Source organism: Hypanus sabinus, chromosome 11, assembly GCF_030144855.1.
Source record: "Hypanus sabinus isolate sHypSab1 chromosome 11, sHypSab1.hap1, whole genome shotgun sequence".
Classification (NCBI taxonomy): domain Eukaryota; kingdom Metazoa; phylum Chordata; class Chondrichthyes; order Myliobatiformes; family Dasyatidae; genus Hypanus; species Hypanus sabinus.
Window position 1 is genome coordinate 58350254 of NC_082716.1, and position 19110 is coordinate 58369363.

Here is a 19110-nt window from a genome sequence, read left to right on the forward strand (position 1 = left end):
GTGGAGAGACATTTGCAATTTTCCTGTCCTCTGGCACCATGCCAGAGTCCAATAATTTTTGAAAGATCATTTCTAATACCACCAAAATCTCTAACACTACCTCTTTCAGAACCCTAGGGTGCATTTCATCTGGTCTGGGTGTCTTATGTACCTTTAGGTCTTTCAGCTTTTTGAGCACTTTCTCTCTTATAATAATAACTGCACTCACTTCTCTTCCTTCACACACTAAACATCAGGTATACTGCTAGTGTCTTCCATAGTGAAGACTGATGCAAAATACTCATTTAGTTCATCAGCCATCTCCTTGTCCCGCATTATTTCTCCTGCCTCATTTTCTAGCAGTCATATATCCACTCTCATTTCTTATTTTTAAACATATTGGAAAAAAAACTTAATATGCACTTTGATACTATTTGCTAGCTTACTTTCATTTTTGATCTTCTTCCTTCTAGTGATCTTTTAGTTGCTCTCTGTAAGTTTTTAAGAACTTCCCAATCCTCTATCTCCCTACTAATTTTTGTTTTGTTGTATGCCCTTTCTTTTGCTTTTACAATAGCTTTGACTTCCCTTGTCAGCCATGGTTGTACTATTTTACCATTTGAGTACTTCATGTTTGGAATACCCATGTCCTGCACCTTGCTAATTTTTCCAAGAAACGTAAGCCATTGCTATTGTGCTGACATGCGTGGCAGGAGCTCGTTCCAATTTACTTTGGCCAATTCCTCTCTCATACCACTGTAATTTCCCTTACTCCACTGAAATACTGCTACATCAGACTTTACTTTCTCCCTATCAAATTTCAAGTTGAACTCAATCATATTGTGATCACTGGTTTCTAAGGGTTCTTCTGCCTTAAGCTCCCTAATCGCCTCCAGTTGATTACATAACACCTAATCCAGTATAGCTGATCCCCAAGTAGGCTCAACGACAAATTGCTCTAAAAAGCCATCTCTTAGGCATTCAATAAACTCACTCTCGAGATCCATTACCAACCTGATCTTCCCTAATTAATCTGTATGTTCAAATCTCCAATGACTACCATAACATTACCTTTTTGACTTATATTTTCTATTTTCTGTTATAAAGATTGAATGGCAGAGCAGACTCGATGGGCCAGATGGCCTAATTCTGCTCCTATGTCAGAATTATCAGTCCTATGACTGTGCGGCCAAGTACACCTGCAACACCATATACATACAGGTTCACTGATGACACCACTGTTGTGGGCTGTAACAAAGGTGGTGATGAATCAGCATCCAGGAGGGAGAATGAAAATTTGGCTGAGTGGTATAATAACAACAATGTCAGCAAGATCAAGGAACTGATTGTAATCTTCAGGAGAGGGAGACAAGAGGTCCATGAGCTAGCACTCAGAGGATCAGAGGTGAAGAGGGTCAATAGCAATCTCAGAAGATCCGTCCTGGACACATCATATAAATGTAGTTGCAAAGAAAGCATGACAGTGCTTCTATTTCCTTAGGAGTATGCAGAGATTCAGCATGTCATCAAAAATCTTCACAAATGTCTATGGACGTGCGATGGAAAGTGTATTGACTGGCTGCATTAGAGGTTGGTATGGTAACACTAATGCCTTTGAGCAGAAAATACTACAGAACGTAGTGAATTCACCCCAGCATATCACAGGTAAAGCCCTCCCAATCATTGAGCACATTCATGAAACGTTGCCATAAAAAAGCAGCATCCATCAAAGATCTTTACCACCAAGACCATGCTCTTCTCTCGCTGCTGCCATCAGGCAGAAGATACAAGGTATTCACACCACCAGGTTCAAGAACATTTACAAGCCTTCAACCATCAGGCTCTCGAACAAAAGATAACTCATTCTAATTCTGGTGTTCCCACATTCAACAGTCTCACTTTAACGACTTTTTACCTTGTTGTTTTATGCTCTCATTATTTATTGCTATTCATCTATATTTGCATAGTTTGTTGTTTATTGATCCTATTTACAGTTACTGTTCTACAGATTTGCTCAGAATGCCCGCAGGAAAAAGAATCTCAGGGTCGTATGTGGTGATATGTATGCATTCTGATCATAAATTTTATTTTAAATTTTGATCAGTCATCACCCAACCAGCCACTTATGTAGCCTTCCATAATAGTTGATGATATTGCCCTTGAAAATGTAGACTATTTTCCTTACATTGGCAGCATTCTCACCTCAAAAGCAAACATTGACTCAGAAATTAACCACTGCCTGAGTAGTGCTAGTAGAGCCTATGCAAAATTAAGGAAAAGAGTCTTTGAAGACCGCAACCTCTGGGTCCTTCCTACATTACAGTATGGAGCTGAAACATGGACATCTCCAGAAGAATCCTGAAAGCCCTGAAACAATTTTGAATGAGGTTGTATGACATCAGATGCATGTCAACTCTGGCAAGGTTTGCAGGCCATTACTTCCTACAAAGCAAAACCCAACATCATGAATGGCAGTGATGCTTCACTGCCAGTCAAACTAAACAGCTTTTATGTTCACTTTCAAAGGGAGAATAAATCTACAGCTATGAGGATACCTGCAGCACCTGGTGAACCTATGCTCTGTCTCTGAGATCAACGTCAGACTGTCTTTCAAGAGGATGAATTCTCGCAAGGCAACAGACCTTGATGAAGTACCTGGTAGGTAAACCTGAAAACCTGTGCCAACCAAATGTTCAAAGACATTTTCAATCTCTCATTGCTGCAGTCAGAAGTTCCCACCTGCTTCAAAAGGGCAACAATTATACCAGTGCCCAAGAAGAGCAAGGTGAGCTGCCTTAGCAACTAATGTCCAGTAGCAATCACATCTACCATGATGAAGTGCTTTGAGAGGTTGGTTATGGCTAGAATCAACTCCTGCCTCAGCAAGGACCTAGACCCACAGAAATTTAGCTATGGCCACAATAGGTCTACAGTGATTGCAATCTCATTGTCTCTCAACACAGCCTTGGATCACCTGGTCAACACAAATACCCATGTCAGAATGCTGCTATTAACTACTGCTTAGCACTTCAAACTATCATTTTTACAATCCTGATTGAATAGCTCCGGAACTTGTGCCTCTGTACCTCCTTCTGCAACTGGAACCTCAATTTCCTAACTGGAAGACCATAATCAAAACCAATAATCTGCTGCCAGACAATGATGCCACACTGCCTAATGTCCTAAACCAGTTCTCTGCCCGCTTTGATATTCAGAGGGAGGAGGCTGCTCCACTCAACAACCCACCTGACGATGGGTCCACACCTTTCCTTAAGCAACATCAGATGAGATCCACCCTGGGAAAGTGAATGTGAGTAAGGCAGCTGGCCCAGATTGAGTGCCTGGCCAGGTACTGAAAGCATGTGCCGACCAGCTTGCTGAGGCATTTATAAGTATATTTAACCTCTCACTGCAACAAGCTGCTGTTCCAACGTGCCTTAAAACCTCCACCATCATCCCAGTGCCCAAAACATCAGCTGTGAAGTGCCTGAATGACTATCGCCCTGTAGCACTGACACCCATAGCCACGAAGTGCTTTGAGAGACTTATGCTCTCACACATTAAGGCTATAAACCCACCTGATCTGGACAATTACCAGTTTGCCTACCGGGCAAACCGCTCCACAGAGGATGCAATCACAACAGCCCTCCATGTTGCTCTGACTCATTTAGAGGAACTGAACACTTAGTTGAGGATGTTATTTGTGGACTTCAGTTCTGTATTTAACACAGTCATCCCCCATAAACTGGTCAGCAAACTGAACACTCTTGGCCTTGGTTCCTCCTTGTGCTCATGGGTCATGGATTTACTCAAAGACTGACCACAGCAAGTCAGAGTTGGTAAGCACACCTCCACCACCCTCATCTTAAAAACAGACACCTTGCTCAGCCCTAAGCTCTACACACTCTTCACACATGACTGCACCCCCATCTACACCTCCATAATTAAATTTGCGGATGATACCACAGTGGTTGGCCAGATCGCAGACGAGGATGAAACAGCCTACAGGCTCGAAGTGGATCATCTGACTGAGTGGTGTAAGGACAACGGCCTGGTCCTTAACACTTCTAAAACAAAAGAGATGATCATTGACTTCGAGATTAAAGGACAGAGTACACACCCACCTCCATATATATGGAGAGGAAGTGGAAAATGTGGAAAACCTAAAGTTCCTTAGAGTTATGTTGTCAAAACAGCTGACATGGACCACCAACACCTCGCTGACGTGGACCACCAACACCTCGCTGCTTATAAAAAAGGCACAACAAAGACTCTTCTTCCTCAGAAAGCTGGAACAAGCCAAACTCCCACAAAAGCTGTTGCTTAACTTCTACAGAAGCACAACTGAAACCATCCTGACCAACAACCCCACAGTGTGGTATGCCAGCTGCACAGCCGCTGAGCGACAAGACCTGCATCGCGTGGTGAAGGCGGCCCAGCGAATTGTCAGGATGGAGCTCCCAGGACTGAACACCATCTATTCCAGCAGACTCAGGAGGAAAGCAATCAGCACAACCAGAGACACCACACACACCGGCCACTCCCTGTTTGACATGCTGCTGTCCAGCAAAAGGTTCAGGACACTAAAAGCCAGAACAAGCAGACTGAGGAACAGCTTCTACCCCAGAGCTGTGGCCTCCATCGCTCCACTCCCACAGAACAATGACTGAAACTGTGAGCATACACAAGGACTCAAATACTTGCATTAAGGGCACTTTGTGCATTACTGTGATATTCTGGTGCTGCTGCAACTTATTTTCTGCTACTTATCTATTTAATACTTTTTCTATTACTGTCTTGTTTTATCTACTGCTTCATTTAATTGCTTGAGAGGAAGCCAAATGGAGTTTCATTGTACCTTTGTATAATGACAATAAAGATCTTTCAATTCAATAATCAGTGCAGATTGGGAATAACATCTCCACCTCACTGACAATTAACACCGACACACTTTTCAGGGATATATGCTTAGCTCACTGCTGTACTCTGTCCATACCCGTGAGTGTATGGCAAGGCACAGCTCATATGCCATCTATAAATTTGCTAATTTGCACTGTTGGTAGAATCTCAGATGGAGATGAGAGGGTGCACAGAAGTGAGATATACCAGCTAGTTGAGATGTGGCACAGCAACAACCTCACATTCAACATCAGTAAGACCAAAGAACTGGTTGAGGACTTCAGGAAGGGCAAGATGAGGCAACACAAACCAGTCCTCATAGAAGGATCAGAAGTAGAGAAAGTGAGCAATTTCAAGTTCCTGGGTGTCAATATCCTTGAGAACCTCACCTGAACCTTACATATCGATGCAGTTATAAAGAAGGCAAGATAGCAGTTATATTTAGTTAGGAATTTGAAGAGAGTTGGTATGTCACCAAATCACTCACGTATTTCTACGGATGTAACATGGAGAATATTCAACTGGCTGCATCACCATCTGATATCGGGGATGGGGGGGGGGGGGGGGGAGAAGAACTGCACAGGATTGAAGTAAGCTGCAGAAAGCTGTAAGATTAGCCAGATCCATCATGGGCACTAGCCACCATAGCGGCCAGATCATCTTCAAAGAGCAGTGCTCCTGAATGGCAATGTCCATCATTAAGGACCTCCACCACCCAAGACATGCCCTCTTCTCATTGCTACCATCAGGAAGGAGTCACAGAACCCTGAAGGCACACATTCAATGATTCAGGAACAGCTTCTTCCCCTCTGCCATCCAATTTCTGATTGGATGTTAAACCCTTAAACACTACCTCACTACTTTTTTTTTTAATTTCCTATTTTTTGCACTACATACAATGCGTATAAAAAGTATTCCCCCCCCCCCCCACCATCACCCCGTAAGTTTTCTTGTTTTACTGTTTTACATCACTGAATCACAGTGGATTTAATTTGGCTTTTTTGACACTGATTAACAGAAAAAGTATCTTTCCTGACAAAGTGAAAACGGCTCTTTCAATGTAAAAACAGACCTTACAAAGTAAAAACAGATCTTACAAAGTGATTTAAATTAATTACAAATATACAACACAAAATAATTGAATGCATAACTATTCACCCCCTTTAATATGCAGTCAATTGGTTTTAGAAGTCACATAATTGGTTAAATGGAGAGTAGCAGGCCAGACAGCATCTATAGGGAGAAGCACTGTCGACGTTTCGGGCCGGAACCCTTCATCAGGACTTTTCGTGAGTCCTGACGAAGGGTCCCGGCCCAAAACATCGACAGTGCTTCTCCCCTTAGATGCTGCCTGACCTGCTGTCTTCCTCCAGCATTTTGTGTGTGTTGCTTGAATTTCTAGCATCTGCAGATTTCCTCGTGATTGCTAGTTAAATGGAGATCTGTTTTTGGAAACCTGCATGCAGCCAAGGTGTTTCAAAAGACTATACAGCAGTAAAAATACACCTGTATCTGGAAGGTCTAACTACTGGTGAGTAAATATCCTGGCAAAAGCTACACCCTGAAGACAAAAGAACACTTCAAGCAGCTCCACGAACAGATTATTGAAAATTATTGATTACTTATGATTGATAAATTGATTATTGAAAAGCACCAGTCAGAAGATGGAGACAAGAAATTTTCCAGTGAGTGGTATGGCATTGAGTAGTACGGTGGAACAGAGGGATCTGGGAATACAGATCCATAACTCTTCAAAGTGGCATTATAGATAGATAGGGTCATAAAGAAAGCTTTTGACAAACTGGCATTCATAAATCAAAGTACTGAGTACAGGAGTTGGGATGTTATGTTGAAGTTGTACAAGTCGTTGGTAGGCCTCATTTGGAGTATTGTGTGCAGCTTTGGTCGTCTACCTACAGGAAAGATGTAAATAAGGTTGAAAGAGTGCAGAGAAAATTTACAAGGATATTGCCAGGACCTGAGTTTATAGGGAAGGGTTGAATAGGTTAAGACTATATTCCCTAGAGTGCATGAGAATGAACGGAGAATTGATAGAGATATACAAAATTAAGAGGGATATAGATAGAGTAAATGCAAGCAGGTTTTTTCCACTGAGGTTGACAGAATCTAGATCATGGATTAAGGGTGAAAGTGAAGGGTGAAATGTTTAAGGGGAAAATAAGGGGAACTTCCACAAAGGGTAGTGAAAATGCAGAATGGGCTGCCAGCGGAAGTGGTGGATATGGGTTCAATTTCAACATTTTAGGGAAATGTGGATAGGTACATGGATGAGGGGTGTATAGAGGGTTATTGTCCAAGTGCAGGTTAAAGATATTAGGCAGATTAATAGTTAGGCATGGACTAGATGGACCAAAGGCCTGTTTCTGTGCTGTGGCATTCTATAACTCTATGACGCTAATGATGCAACCAGAATTGAATACAATACTCCAAATACAGCCTAACCAGAGTTTTATAAAGCTGCGAACACGACCTTTCTAATTCCTGAACTAAAATCCTTGACTAATAAAAGGTAGGTGTATTATATGACTTATTTACTACCCTCTCAAATTGTGCAGTCATTTTCAAGGAGCTATGGACAGCATTTACAACCACAATCATAAAATAGGAGCTGTGGAGAAAAGAAGTTCAGGTCAGTGACAGTCCAGGAGACTGCGATCTAGTCTTTCAGTGGGTTTGATAAAACTAGCAGGTTTAGTCTTCACTGACTGGAGTGTTTGTTGGAAAGCAGGTAAGTTAAAGTAACTAAGGCGGGGGTCGGCAACCCGCGGCTCCGGAGCCACATGTGGCTCTTTTACGTCTGTGCTGCGGCTCCCTGTTGCTTTGGGAAATAATTGGTCAGTATTTAATTAAAATGTATTTTATGTTAGTTTGTTAGTTTTTGAAATGTAATTCTAAATTTGAAGATTATGGTGATCTTGTACAATCTAATTAAGACGTTGTGGCGACCCATTTCCTGACACATCCGAACCGGCTCACAATTAGCCAGCGTTCAGGCTAAGGGAGATAGCCTACGGGGGTTTGTGAGTACGTGTCTTTTGCAGCATCCGCGCCCATGGGGGGTGGGTTGAGGGAGGCTTAAAAGCAAGGCTGTTTAGTTCGAATAAAGCTATCTTTGACTGCAGTTTACTGACTGCGTGTAGCACACCGCTACAACGTGTTTTTATCGCTGGCTGTCCAGAGGGGAGGTACTGAAACGCTTTGTCGCGTGTCTGGAAGAAGTGAAAACTTTCCTGGGCAGCAAAGGGCTCACCTTTCCTGAGCTGGAACAGCCAGAGTGGCTGGAAAAGCTACACTTCATGGTAGACATGACAGCGCACCTGAACACGCTGAACACAGCTCTTCAGGGGTAAGGACGTACAGCCCTGCACATGTTGGAGGATGTTTTGGCATTCGAGCGCAAGTTGACAGTGCTTGCCAGAGATTTACAGAAAGGCACATTGTCTCACTTCCCCAATTTGAGAGAGTTCAAACAAGGTCACGACATGATAAATTCAGAGTATTTACATTCTGCAATCATCGCAATGCAAACATCGTTTGGGAAACGCTTCTGTGAGTTCAGAGAGGAAAAAAACACATTATCCTTCCCGGTCACTCCCCTAAGCATCGATCCATCCCTACTGAATACGACTGCATTGTCAGGTGTGAGTCAACCTGACCAAGTATGATAAATATTTTAATTGCCTATTATTTTACGTATATTCATATGTTTTCATTGTTCAGTGAAATAGTCCTTTTATTTTTCAGGTTGACAGCGGGCTGACGTTATTTTTGGTTTGCTGCTGGCGGCAAATTTAAGTTTGGCGTTTTTCATAAATACAAGAAGGACTCAAATAGACGTTGAGTATTATACTTAAAAGTAACCTTCAACCCAACGTCTTTTTTTCGGAGTTCAAAATGTTTTTGTTGCATGCAGAAATGTAATTTCGTTTTCTCTGCAGGAGTTCATCAATTTCATAAATGCAACACATTATAGTTTGTTTATACATAGCATAAAGGCAAAACAAAACGTTGTATGCAGTGTTATTTCATTTTAAATGTCAAACGGGTTTTGCGGCTCCCAGTGTTTCCTTTTCTGTGGGAAACGGGTCCAAGTGGCTCTTTCAGTGGTAAAGGTTGCTGACCCCTGAACTAAGGGAAGTGGAGATATTGAAGCAGACAATACTGATTAGCTCATTTTCCCTCTCTCCACAGGCAAGGTCTGATCCACTGAATATTTCCAGCACTTCCTTTTGGTTTCAGTAACAGTTCCAGTTTGCACAGTTTTAAATGTTCTTTTGTTTTCAGTCTCATTAACTGCTCTAATTACAGTAAGCCTATTAATAAGGCAGCTCTAAACCTACCTCTGGTCATTCCTTCCAGAATGTCTCTGCAAATTAAATTTGACTCTTTCCACTGACAATGCTTGATCTGCCAGCATGTAACTGTTTAATGCAAGATCATCATTTAAAAGAAAAAGAAGACAACACAAATCTAGATAAGAATGAGGCTGTTACAAACTCACATTGTTGATCGCTGGATTTTCTTTGTTCATGAGCAGTTGTTGCTGTGTCAGGTGCATTTGGAGTAGATTCTGAAACAATCCATTCCCTAAAGCAGCATTCTAGGTAGGAAATTAATTCATTATAATGTAGGTTGTACAAGCAAGTTGATCAATTACTGACACAAAAATTATCTTCCCAAGTTAATTTTTTTTTAAATCTGTGTTGCAAAGAATTAAAAGAATGTATTATTTTTTGCCAGATATCAAGAGGAGTAGATACAATTACTTTCACAGATAACCAGAGTTGTAGGTTTGGATAGCACTAGTCGAAAGCCAAAACTGTTCAATTAATCTCTCAAAACAACAATGCTCTTTTTACTTACTTAGTTTTTTATATAATGATAGAGTTTGGAGTAGGTTTTTCCAGCCCTTTGAACCACACTGCTCAGTGACCCCAACAAACTGATTAGCCATAACCTAAACACAGGACAATTTATAACGAATGACCAATTAACCTACCCAGTGAGTCTTTGGACTACGGGAGGAAACTGAAGGACTCGGAGAGAACTCAAGCATGCCACTGGAAGGATGTACGGAGACGCTTCACAGAAGCAAGGTGTGCAAGGCCCTTTTTGTGCAAGGTCTTGGAAGTTGTGGAGACACGAACTTCATCTCCAGTTGCAGCCACTGACTTCTACAACTCACTCAGGGTGACTGTTGGTGTCACAGTAGCCTCTCTTATTAGCACCATTTTTTGCAGACAACAAAGATTAGAAGGACAGTCTGACCTACACAGTGTGGCTATAGTTTCATATTGTTGCCAATTTTTCAAAATGGACTATACTGAACTCCAAGATATATTCAGTGCTTTCAAGATGGTCTTGTATTCTTCCCCAGATTTGTGCTTCTCTATTATCATTTTCCTGACTTGTCTTGAATGCAATTTTGTCTTCAAATTTGGTTTGGTCTGTGAAATATCTACCATACTGGTAGACATTACACAGGGAGGGGGTATATATTCTTGCAAATTCATTGAAAACAGATTACCCTCCAATTTTTTACAGTACATCAGACGGGGTGAGTCTGTAAGGTAATACAGTACATTGCACCTGTGAAAAGTTAGCATAGTAATTACAAAGGAGTTGAAGACACTTTCAGCCTCATAATTGTGGTTTTTATTGTTTAGTAAATTATTCAGAGGTTTTGAAATTGTTACTTTGATTTGATATCATGCACAATGATCAAAAATCCTACTTTAAATTTATATTTAAATCTATTTTTAGAAAAAGAGACAGTAAACTGCCAAAGTACTTGTGGGGGCTAAATACTTTTTCAAGGCACTATAGACTTCATTAAGGTCATTGATAGGGTTCTACATGGCAACGGCTCCTGTGGAATCCAGGAAAAGGCAGCTAACTGAAAACACAAGTGGCTTGATGGTAAGAAGCAGAGGATAATGAGGTTGTTTTTCCAGATTAGGGACCCATGACTAGTGGTGTTCTCTAAGTGTTGGTGATAAGTCCATTACTATTTGTCATTTATATCAATTATATAAGACAGCAGCTATACTTCATTAGGAGTTTGAAAAGATTTGGCATGTCAACAAATACACTCAAAAACTTCTATAGATGTACTGTGATGAACATTGTTACAGGCTGCATCACTATCTGGTATGGCGGGGGTGGGGGGAGGGGGTCTACTGCATAGGACCAAACGAAGCTGCAGAGGGTTGTAAATTTAGTCGGTTCTATCTTGGGTACTAGCCTACAAAGTACCCAGGACATCTTTAGGGAGTGGTGTCTCATAAAGGCAGTGCCCATTATTAAGGACCTCCAGCACCCAGGGCATGCCCTTTTCTCACTACTGCCATCAGGTATGAGATACACAAGCCTGAAGGCACACACTCAGCGACAGCTTCTTCCCCTCTGCCATCCGATTCCTAAATGGACATTAAACTCTTGGACACTACCTCATTTTTTAATATATAGTATTTCTATTTTTTGTACAATTTTTAATCTATTCATTTACATATCCTGTTAATGACTTAGTTATTTTATTATTGTATTTTGGGTTTTTTTCTTCTATATTATGTATTGCATTGTACTGCGGCTGCTAGGTTAACACATTTCACGTCTCATGCCCGTAATAATAAACCTGATTCTGATTTGGATGAGAACATACAAGGTAAAGTCAGTAAATTTGCAGGTAACACTAAAACAGGTGGTGTTGTCAACAGTGAAGATGGTTACAACAAAACAGAGGGATATTGTTCAGTTCAGCAAGTGGGCCAAGGAATGGAAACTGAATTCAGATAAGTGTGAGCTGTTACACTTTGGGATCATACATGAGGGTAGGACTTTCATAATTAACTGTAGTGACATTATGTGTGTTTTATAAGAGGTACCAAGGAATTGGCATTGCAATTAGACAGGGTGGTGAAGATGTCTTTTGGCATGCTGGCCTTCAGTCAGGACAATGAGTATAGAGTTGGGATGATGTACAAAATGTTTGTCCAACTACATTTGGGATACTATGTTGTGTTTAGTTTTTGTTATCCTACTGTAGGAAGACGACATTAAACTAGAAAGTCTGCAGAGGAGAGGATAGTACAAAGAGTTGTATAGAGAGCTTTAGCAGGTTAGAACTTTTTTCTCAGAGTGCAGAAATGAAGGGTGATCTTATAGTGGTATATGAAGCATAGATAGCTTTTTACTTATTTATTGGAATGTGCTTGAGAAAGAATGATTTCAAAACAGCTACCTGTTGTGCTTGATTTATTTGAAGCAGGGCTGCAGTCAGTATAGGATTTGGCAAAACTGGTAGGCCACAGGTAGTCCCCAGCATACCTTAAGGGAACAAACCAGATTTGAGAGCATGAAGAAATATTTTGCTTCCACAAATGTTCATTTTAATTTTCTAAAATTCAGGTAATAACAAGGAAAATTACTCAAAATTAGTCACACAAACATTGGAACTGCTCCATATACCTTTTTTGCATGTGACATATTTTGCTCATGCTTACTGTCACAAGTCTAATTCACTATTTATCCGATGCTGAGAAGTGTTCAAGAGCAAAATCAGGGATTCATTAAACATAAAACACCTCACTTCATTTTATTTGCAAAAAACTACAGGCCTAACTGTTAACATTGTCTTTAGATTAGAAGGCTGCATAGCACTAATTAACTAACCTGAGCATATAATTCAATTTTACACAAATTTTAAATGCTGAGTAATATTAATGTTTATTACACCAACACTCAATCTCCCTCTGAGTATACACAAAAGACTCTGTAGCAATAAATGAAAATAATCAAGAGAATACCCTAAGGTATTCAGGATGCTCTAAGCTTCTGGCTTGAAACTTCAGCATCAGCCAAACATGGATTATAGTTCAAACAAAGATCTGCCAAAAGTTATTGTGCTACCTGTTGATCACATCATTGAACTTGCTTTGCAGGTAGGAAGACTGTTTAGAACCCTTACCCACCCACTGTCCCTCAGCCCCTCCTCATGCACTAACCGGTAAAAGCAATCCAAACATTATAGAAATTGCAACAGAATTCATGACTTCACTGATATTCAACAATTCAAGCTTAGCTATCTAAACATAGTCCAAGTGTATACAGTTGTAAAAACTTCCATGTGTTGCAATTCTTTTTCCTCAGTTTTGCACTAGCAAAACATCTATTAGATAATAAATGCTCATTCCATTCACCTGAAGATCTAACAATTTCTCCAGCATAGATGCTGGTTAACCTAAAAAAGTATTTCTGGCATTTTCTATTTTAATACAAAGTAGTTACAAGATTTGCACACATCTCGGCACTAATATTGGACTGGTAATCTTAAGAAAAGGTGGTTTGGAATGCTAAGGAAGGTGGTTTGAATTCCATCCAATACCTCTCACACTGTTAGTTTAAAGCCTTCAAGCCACCTAACTCATCTAGACATTCATCCTGGCTCAATTTAAGTGGAATCCATCCCAGAAGGATTGCTCCTGCCAGCATATCATGAGACTGAAATTGGAAATGAAATTCCTTCCTTCTGTGTTACTCTGAACCATACAGTTAACACTGATCTTCTCAACCCTGTATCAGTTTACAAATGTCTCCAGTAAGGATTGTAATTCTCTGAAGAATCTCAATCTTTTGGGTATCAATTGGATTATTTTCTCCCTGAACTACTGTATAAAAATTGTATCCTTTTCGTTTTGTCATTATAAGCTCTTGATCACTTCCTAGGGAAAGTCCTCAATCTCAGCTTCTACAAAAACAACACAAGCTTTACCATTAAGTTAGACCTAAAAAGAAATACATCAATCATTATACTTTCTCTTAACATTACTATGTTTCTTTTTTACTCTTCTCATTGGAATGGTCTGTTGTACCATGTTGTGATAGTTAGATTGCCCACTCTTCCAACAATTTTTGTTCACATCTATACAAGCAGAAAACCCCTGGAACAAATACAATAAGGAAACATCTGAAGACTCCTGAACCATTACCTGCTAGGTACCCATACATGCTTGATAAAAACAAATCTTAAAATGTTACATATATTTCTTTGGAAAGAGTTGCAAAGTAACTCACTTTTTTTGCCAGCACGCCCATTGAAGTAAGGTCTCAGGAGCAACTGCAAAACAGGATTACCCAGGGCGTTTATGAACTGCAAAGGGTTGGGTGCAGGAAGGAGGCCTTTACTGTTGTTTAACAACTTAAAAGGAAATTTAATTTAGTTAGACATCCAACTACTGCAAAACCATATATGTATAGGAATTTTATAGGAATATAACAGCAAATGTGTTATAAAGGAAAATCATTTACAGAAATAATTTAAAAACCATGAAAAAACAATGGAAATTTAATGAGAATGATAATATTTGCAGTGAAGTGAAACATTCATAATTTTATAAAATATTTTTTATTCATGGAATTATTGAGACACTTACATTCAGTTGAGACTGCCACCTGCATTTTTCCCAGATCCAAATGTACTTTTTATGGCTCTATGAATCCAGTTTCATAGGAGACTTTTCTGCATGGTTGTTCATTGAGTAATCCATGAGAACTGAATACACTTCAAGGACTGAACCCAAGACCTACCCTCACAAATTGCCTGCTGGTTTTTCACACTTAAAGGATTTTGATCATAAAAGAAGTGGTGGGGTGGGAAATCTAGCAGGCTATTAAAGAACTCAAGTTTTGATTATACAATTCCTTTGTTGTCCTTTAAAATTTGAAACATAATGCTATTGCTCCCAAATAGAGCCATGTATATCAAAGAAAACTGGGCTTGCAACTCTAAATATCTTTATATAATGCAGAAAACCAACCCAAGTCTCAAGCCTCATTATCAGTAATATTGCTCATCATTGAACTAAAAATGAGGGCCATAATCTATTAAGTACAATTTTTCTTTTCCAAGAGGTTTAAAGATTCTTACTTACCAGCCTTTGAGCAGCAATAAGTGCTGCTAGCATACTGCGTCCTGGAAGCCCTGGAGCACAAAATGAAACATTGACATGGCTACCCCGAATAAGCATTCCATTAGTGGATCGTTGAACTAATTCAGTTTGATCAGCAGTCTGGTACTCCACCACTGCAAAGGACGGTTGGCTACCTGAGCCCTGGGCAAGCTGACAAATAAATGGAAGAAAAGCAAGCATATTAAAAAAAAACACTTGAACACCTCTAGCTAGCCACTCAAGGAAATATGTGGTGGATAGTTAAAGGAATTTCACTGGGAGTATGCTTTCTCAACCTTTTTAAACTGAATTTAGTCAAGTTAGAATAAAGGGCTGGAGAAGAAATGGCTTTTTGAAGGAACAAGAAATAATATAATAAAAGGTGCAATTTTTTAATAAGTACAGTGGATTCTGGTTAATAGGGCCATGACTTAATCAGGACAGCTGTTTATTTGGGACAAAAACATACAAACATAGAAAACCTACAGCACAATACAGGCCCTTTGGTCCACAAAGCTGTGCTAAACATGTACTTACTTTAGAAATTACCTCAGGTTACACCTAGCCCTCTATTTTTCAAAGCTCCATGTACCTATCCAGGAGTTTCTTAAAAGACCCTATTGTATCCGCCTCCACACCACTGCCAGCAGCCCATTCCATGCACTCACCTCTCTCAGTATAAAAAAAAACTTACCCCTGACAGCTCCTCTGTACCTACTTCCAAGCACCTTAAAACTGTGCACTCTCGAGTTAGCCATTTCAGCCCTGGGAAAAAGCCTCTGACTATCCACATCATCAATGCCACTCATCATCATATATACCTCTACCAGGTCACCTCTCATTCTCCTTTGCTCCAAGGAGAAAAGGCCGAGTTCACTCAACCTATTCTCAAAAGGCATGCTCCCCAATCCAGGCAACATCCTTGTAAATCACCTCTGCACCTTTTCTATAGTTTCCACATCCTTCCTGTAGTGAGGTGACCAGAACTAAGCACAGTACTCCAAGTGGGATCTGACCAGGGTCCTATATAGCTGTAACATTACCTCTTGGCTCATGAATTCAATCCCACAGTTGATGAAAGCCAATGCACCATATGCCTTCTTAACCACACAGTCAACCTGCACAGCAGCTTTGAGTGTCCTATGGACTCGGACCCCAAGATCCCTCTGATCCTTCACACTGTCAAGAGTCTTACCATTAATACTACATTCTGCCATCATATTTGACCTACCAAAATGAACTCATACTTATCTGGATTGAACTCCATCTGCCACTACTCAGCACAGATTTGCATCCTATCGATGTCCCGCTGTAACCTCTGACAGCCCGCCACACTATCCACAAATCCCCTGACTTTTGTGTCATCAGCAAATTTACGAACCCATCCCTCCACTTCCTCATCCAGGTCATTTATAAAAATCACTAAGAGAAGGGGTCCCAGAACAGATCCCTGAGGCACATTACTGGTCACCGACCTCCATGCAGAATATGACCTGTCTACACCCTTTGCCTTCTGTGGGCAAGCCAGTTTTGGATCCACAAGGCAAGGTCCCCTTGGATCCCATGCCTCCTTACTTTCTCAATAAGTCTTGCATGGGGTACCTTATCAATCTACCTTCATCATCGTGTTTAGACGCATCCTCAAAAACTTCAATCAATCTCGTAAGGCATGACCTGCCTTTTACAAAGCCATGCTACCAACCACTGAAGTAAGATTCGCTGGTTTATAATTTCCTGGGCTATCTCTACTCCCTTTCTTGAATAAAGGAAGAACATCTGCAACCCTCCAATCATCCATAACCTCTCCCATCCCCGTTGATGATACAAAGATTATTGCCAGAGGCTCAGCAATCTCTTCCCTTGCTTCTCACAGTAGCCTGGGGTATATCTTGTCTGGTCCCAGTGACTCATCCAACTTGATGCTTTCTAAAAGCTCCAACACATCCTCTTTCTTAATGTTTATATGCTCAAGCTTTTCAGTCTGCTGTAAGTCATCCCTACAATCACCAAGGTCCTTTTCCATAGTGAATACTGTAGCAAAGTATTCATTAAGTACCTCCGCTACCTCCTCCGGTTCCAGACACACTTTTCCACTGTCACACTTGATTGGTCCTGTTCTCCCATGTCTTATCCTCTTGCTCTTCACATACTTGTAGAATGCCTTGGAGTTTTCCTTAATCCTGCTCGCCAAGGCCTTCTCATGCAACCTTCTAGCCCTCCTAATTTCATTCTTAAGCTCCTTCCTGCTAGCCTTATAATTTTCTAGATCTCTATCATTACCTAGTTTTTTGAACCTTTCGTAAGCTTTTCTTTTCTTCTCAACTAGATTTTCAATTGCCTTTGTACCCTACCATCCTTTCCCTGCCTCACTGGAATGTACCGATGCAGAACAGCACGCAAATTTCCCCTAAACATTTGCCACATTTCTGCTGTACCTTTCTCTGAGACCATCTGTTCCCAATTTATGCTTACAAATTCCTGTCTGATAGCCTCATATATCCCCTTACTCCAATTAAACACTTTCCTAACTTGTCTGTTCCTATCCCTCTCCAACGCTAAGGTAAAGGAGATAGAATTGTGATCACTATCCCCAAAATGCTCTCCCACTGAGAGACCTGACACCTGACCAGGTTCATTTCCCAATACCAGATCAAGTGCAGCCTCTCTTCTTGTAGACTTATCTACATACTGTGTCAGGAAACCTTCCTGAACACACCTAACAAACTCCACCCCATCTAAACCCCTTGCTCTAGGGAATTGCCAATCAATATTGGGGAAATTAAAATCTCTCATCATGACAACCACTATTGCACCGTTCCAGAATTTATAAGGCTGTCTCCTTTTTAAATTCTTCCCGCTAGTCTAACTCGCTGACGTCCACTGCCTGCGTAGTGGACTCTTAAAGTCTTAACTCTTAAAGAACAAAAACTAATCAAGAAATTAGCTGGGATTCCCTTCAGCTATTCGGGACACTATACTGCTCAAGTGGAATAGGAGACCATTGCCAAACTGCTTCAGTCACGTGCACTTGCATGGCCATTAGACTATGGAGAAAACAGTTTTTAAATAGCATCAGATGCAACTAATTGTGTTCAAAAGGCAGTGATTTTTGTCACTGATAGTTGCCGAGAAATGAGCAGCAAGACAATCCAGAACTGTTTTGCTCACTGAAGTTTCAAGAATTCCAGATTGGAATGGTTGCGAATGTAAATGAAATGATTTCAGGTTAGGAACTATGAAGAATTTGAAGGGATCAACAGTCATCTTGAATATTACAATGAAAATAAAGATTTGGAAGATGTAAACATTGAAAGCATTGTATGAAGACAGTCCATTATTTACACTAGGAGTCTGTGCTGATTTTCTTCATTTAGTCACTCAAAAGAACATGGCAGTATATACTGGATTAATTCCTCTGCTGATAACAATTACAAACTAATACACAATGTTATAGTACTGTAGTAGTATTGATAGAGTTCTAATTTGTTCTGTACTTCATTTTAATACATAATTTGTTACTCAATTAAACAGCAATTTGTCTTTTTTAAAAATATACCATTTTTACCATTTCCATGAAACTTTGGCTAATTGGGGCTAAAATGCACTGGTCCCAGAATGTCTCAATTAAATGGAATCCACTCATTGAAAACCCAAAGTAAATTACCAGGAATATGAAACAAAGGTGTTTTCTAAAGATTTGGCAAAATATTTAAAAGATAGCTTCATAAAAATACTACAATTTTAATATTATACATCACACAGAGACAAGAGATGCAGATGTAGTTAATTTTGAGCAACACATTCAAAATGCTAGAGGAATTCAACAGGTCAGGCAGCAACTGTGGAGGGAAATGAACAATCTATGCTTTGAGCCAAGATCCTTGATCAGACTGGAAAAGAAAAGGCAAAAGATAGAATAAAAAGTGGAAGAAGCACAAGCTTGCAGGGAATAGGAGAGTCCATGTGAGAGGAGAAAGGGAAGGAGGAACAGTCCTTCCAGGTGAAATGGCACTTCACCAGCAAGCCTGTCAGTGTAACTTATTTAATCTAGTGCTACCTGTATGGCCTCCTCTACATTGCTGAGACATGATGCAGATTAGGAGATAGCTTTGTCAAACCAATTGCTCAATCTGCCTCAAGAGCCAGGATATGGAAAAGGAAAGGTATAACATGCTTTCGTGATCTTTTTTTTTGAAGGTAGTCTGTCTTTTGACCAACTCTCTAACAAATTTAAGTTACCTAAAATTCATTTTTTTAGATATTT

General features: G+C 40.2%; 1 protein-coding gene across 16 annotated transcripts in view; it reads right to left on the reverse strand.

The window, feature by feature from the left end:
* The window catches only part of raver2 (ribonucleoprotein, PTB-binding 2), a 205901-nt gene that overhangs the window by 127253 nt on the left and 59538 nt on the right, over nt 1-19110 (reverse strand). For 14 of the 16 annotated variants that reach the window (XM_059984395.1, XM_059984396.1, XM_059984399.1 and 11 more), the window contains 4 exons: nt 14829-15017; nt 13972-14095; nt 12140-12225; nt 9401-9499 (listed from right to left, as the gene is read on the reverse strand). In XM_059984395.1, coding sequence (XP_059840378.1) covers nt 9401-9499; nt 12140-12225; nt 13972-14095; nt 14829-15017 — 498 coding nt within the window. The remainder of the gene's footprint in view (nt 1-9400; nt 9500-12139; nt 12226-13971; nt 14096-14828; nt 15018-19110) is intronic. The other 2 variants (XM_059984397.1, XM_059984398.1) reach the window with 2 other exon arrangements.